The sequence below is a fragment of the Mauremys mutica genome, chromosome 13 (genome assembly GCF_020497125.1).
Source record: "Mauremys mutica isolate MM-2020 ecotype Southern chromosome 13, ASM2049712v1, whole genome shotgun sequence".
Taxonomy (NCBI): domain Eukaryota; kingdom Metazoa; phylum Chordata; order Testudines; family Geoemydidae; genus Mauremys; species Mauremys mutica.
The window spans coordinates 51,439,960-51,443,390 of NC_059084.1; the positions used below are offsets into that span (position 1 = coordinate 51,439,960).

Below are 3,431 nucleotides of genomic sequence, written 5' to 3' on the forward strand. Positions count from 1 at the left end.
ACGAGAAGGATGGGTGCGAAGTCAAGGAGCAGGTTTGCTAGGGACAGTCAGTGAGCAGGTGTGGTTATGTTATAGGTACGTGATATCCACAAATAGGAGGCGAGACTAGATGCTTGTAATATCCTGACCTGCCCCTAAATGATGTGAATCTAGAGAGTCCTCGTCAATGTCTTGAGTATGTAGGCACGTCTGTGTGTGTGTCCTATGAATTACCAGACAAACAAACCAATGTTCAGTGTGGCCAAGAATGTCACTTGTCTTGTAGTTGGCCGGTTAGGCTAAGAATTTCAAAGCCACCGAAGTGAGCTGGAATCCCAAATTGTGCATCTACCTCCTGTAGTCAGCTCGGGGGAAAATCTCATTCTTAACTGTGAACAAGTGACAGCTCCTCTCTGTGCTGCCCCAGGGGTTTGCATGGCTGTGAGTGGATTTCTGCTCACTGTGTATCTAGCACAGTGATACCGGGTGGTGTCCTCGGGCTTCAGGCCCGTCAGTTGCAGATACAGCAGGTTGTTGGGATTGTCCCTGGAGATGGTGACTCGCCCTTTGACCCAGTTTGTATAGTAGATTTCTCCGGAATCAGACCTAATCCAGGCTCCCCACTGCAGCCCTTTCCCGGGAGCCTGACGCACCCAGTCCATCCAGGAGCTGCTGAAAGGGAACCCAGAGGCTTTGCAGGAGAGTTTTAGAGACTCTCCTGTTTTTTGAGTCGTCCACCAGACTCCACCAGCTCCACATCACACCGGACACCTGTGATCACCAAAGATACCGGTAACGTGCCCAGTGCATAGTACAATATAGAATGTAACTGTTTATCGATATAACTCTAGGGAACAAGCACACACTTGAGAGAGAGAGAACAGAGAGCAAGAGAAGAGATCTCCATGGGTTGAGCATGATGGCAAATGGAGAGAAATAGACCCAGGGGCTGCAGAAAGGGGTGTAGTTTGGAAGGGTCTCTAGGCACCTTGGCTTTGAATTTGCCTCATGGCTTGTTTGCGGTGTATAAAGAGCAACTGGATGGAATTGTGGTTAAAGCTCCAGACCCAGGCAGGGCTGCGCAGAGGCTTCAGGGGGCCTGAAGCAAAGCAATTTCGGGAGCCCCTTCCATAAAAAAAGTTGCAGAACTATAGAACGTTATATTCTTGTGGGGGCAAATTGCCCCATTTGCCCCCCCACCTTCGGCCCCGGACAATGAATCGCCTTTTCGGTGAATCAGTGTAGTGTGAACTCTTTCCTGTGTGCTCCGCCCTGGCGACCTGCTCCGGCCGTTACCCAGGAGCCTGACGGACCCAGCGCGGAAGTGGAACCCGGAGATTCGATAAGCGAGGCGGAGTCAAAGGGCACCGGCGGGCTCTATGTACAAGGAGCAGTTTGTGTAGGTACAGAGCTGAAAATGATGTTTTCTAACCCGCAGTGTGGTGCCCCTTCCCCGTCTTGTCCCCAAGGCTCTGCTGTGATGTTTGCTCATTGCTGCCCCTCGTGGTGGACGGGAGAAGGGGCCTCTGCAGCCCCCCCTTTCTCTCACTGACCCCCGTTTTGTATTATTAGTAAAACCAGAAAATGAATATTTGAGGGTTATTTATTTATTCGTTTAACCCAGGATCTTTTTTCCTCCCAAGGAAATGTCTCTTGTGCCAGAAGAGCAGCATTGGTGGGGAAATTATTCAATTAACCAGACAAAGGGGGAAAAATCAAACAAACAGACAGTCTTGGTGTAGTCTAGTGCCAACAGCTGAGAGTTCCGGGTCTTTCTGCTGGAATGTGTCACTGACACTGGTGACACTAAGGGGGCGCTAGACTGAACCGGAGTGAACCTGGTTGAGGCTCCATGGCCTGTGTTCTGCAGGAGCTCAGAGCAGTTTCTCACACTGCTCCGCTCCGGCCTTTCTGTCTCTGCATCAGTGCCTGTCTGGGAGGCTGGGGGTGGGCTCAGAATGTGTCCCCGGCAGAGGAAAGAAAGAGGCAGGGGCCCAAATAAGAATGTTCTGTCCTTTGTGGGAGCTTGTGTCAACTCCTTCACCTTCAGTAGAATTAAGGAGGAGGAACAATAATAAGAATAAACAGGGTTTGCTGCTGCTCGGCCCTTTCCCAGAACTGATCTCATTGTCACTTACAGGCCTGGGGCGCCCCCAACACCAAACCGCTTCTCTAATTACTGCAGGGGGAGGTTCTTGTCTGAGCTCAGCCCGGCTTCCCCTCACTGTGTCTCTCACACAGTGATAGCGGCCGGTGTCCTCGGGCTTCAGGCCGGTCATTTGCAGATACAGCTCACTCTTGGAATCATCCCTGGAGATGGTGAATCGGCCTTTCACTGAATCAGGGTATGCAGTACCCAAACTAGGGTTTATATGAGCGACCCATTCAAGTCCCGTCCCAGGAGCCTGGCGGACCCAGTCCATCCAGTAGCTGCTGAAGGTGAACCCGGAGGCTTTGCAGGAGAGGCGGAGAGAGTCTTCGGGCTTTTTCACATCCCCTCCGGACTCCACCAGCTGCACCTGTGACCGGACACCTGCAAATAAACCACGTTATAAATCATATGAGTACCCATAGCAATAATAAAATCTTCCTCTGCCTCTGCAAGGAGTTGGAGGGAGAAATTACCTTCCAAAGCCGCTATAATGAGAACAAATTGGAGCCAAAGCCTCATTTCCCCTGGTGCTGGAGGGGAAGGTTCTCACGGGATTGGCTGGTAACTGCACAGACCTGGGGCTTCGGATTCTGAATCTGGGTGTAGCCTGGCCAGAGAGAGGCACAGATTTAAACAGGAAACGGACACCCTTATTTGCATGGCCACTTCCTTATAAGAAACAGCAACTCCTTCCCAGAGCGGTCACAGTGTCTGGGGCTGGGGGTCCAAGACAAGGGGGAAGACCCGTAACTAGAGAAATAAGGATAGATAGATAGATACAGGGAGTGTGTGGGGATAGATAGATAGATAGATAGATAGATAGATAGATAGATAGATAGATAGATAGATAGATAGATAGATAGATAGATAGATAGATAGATAGACGGGGTGTATGGGGTAAATAGATAGATAGATAGATAGATAGATAGATAGATAGATAGATAGATAGATACAGGGTGTGTGTGGGGTTAGATAGATAGATAGATAGATAGATAGGGTGTATGGGGTAGATAGATAGATAGGTAGATTAGATAGATAGATAGATAGATTAGATAGATAGACGGGGTGTATGGGGTAGATAGATAGCGGGGGTGGATGGAGATAGATAGATAGATACAGGGGGTGGATGGAGATAGATAGATAGATAGATACAGGGTGTGTGTGGGGATAGATAGATAGATAGATAGATAGATAGATAGATAGATAGATAGATAGATAGATAGATAGATAGTGTCATAATCTAGTGTCCAGCTAGTGTCTTAACAAAGTCCCAGGGACCAGGCGATTCTGGTGCTTCTGT

The 3,431-nt window shown here is 49.2% G+C and overlaps 1 gene segment (V, D, J or C); it reads right to left on the bottom strand.

Moving 5' to 3' along the window:
• Positions 1–685: 685 nt before the first annotated feature.
• Positions 686–2,650, bottom strand: LOC123347652. The segment is given in 3 exon segments: positions 686–826; positions 2,217–2,512; positions 2,605–2,650. Coding segments are annotated over 3 exon segments (483 nt in total).
• Between the last annotated feature and the right edge of the window lie 781 nt (positions 2,651–3,431).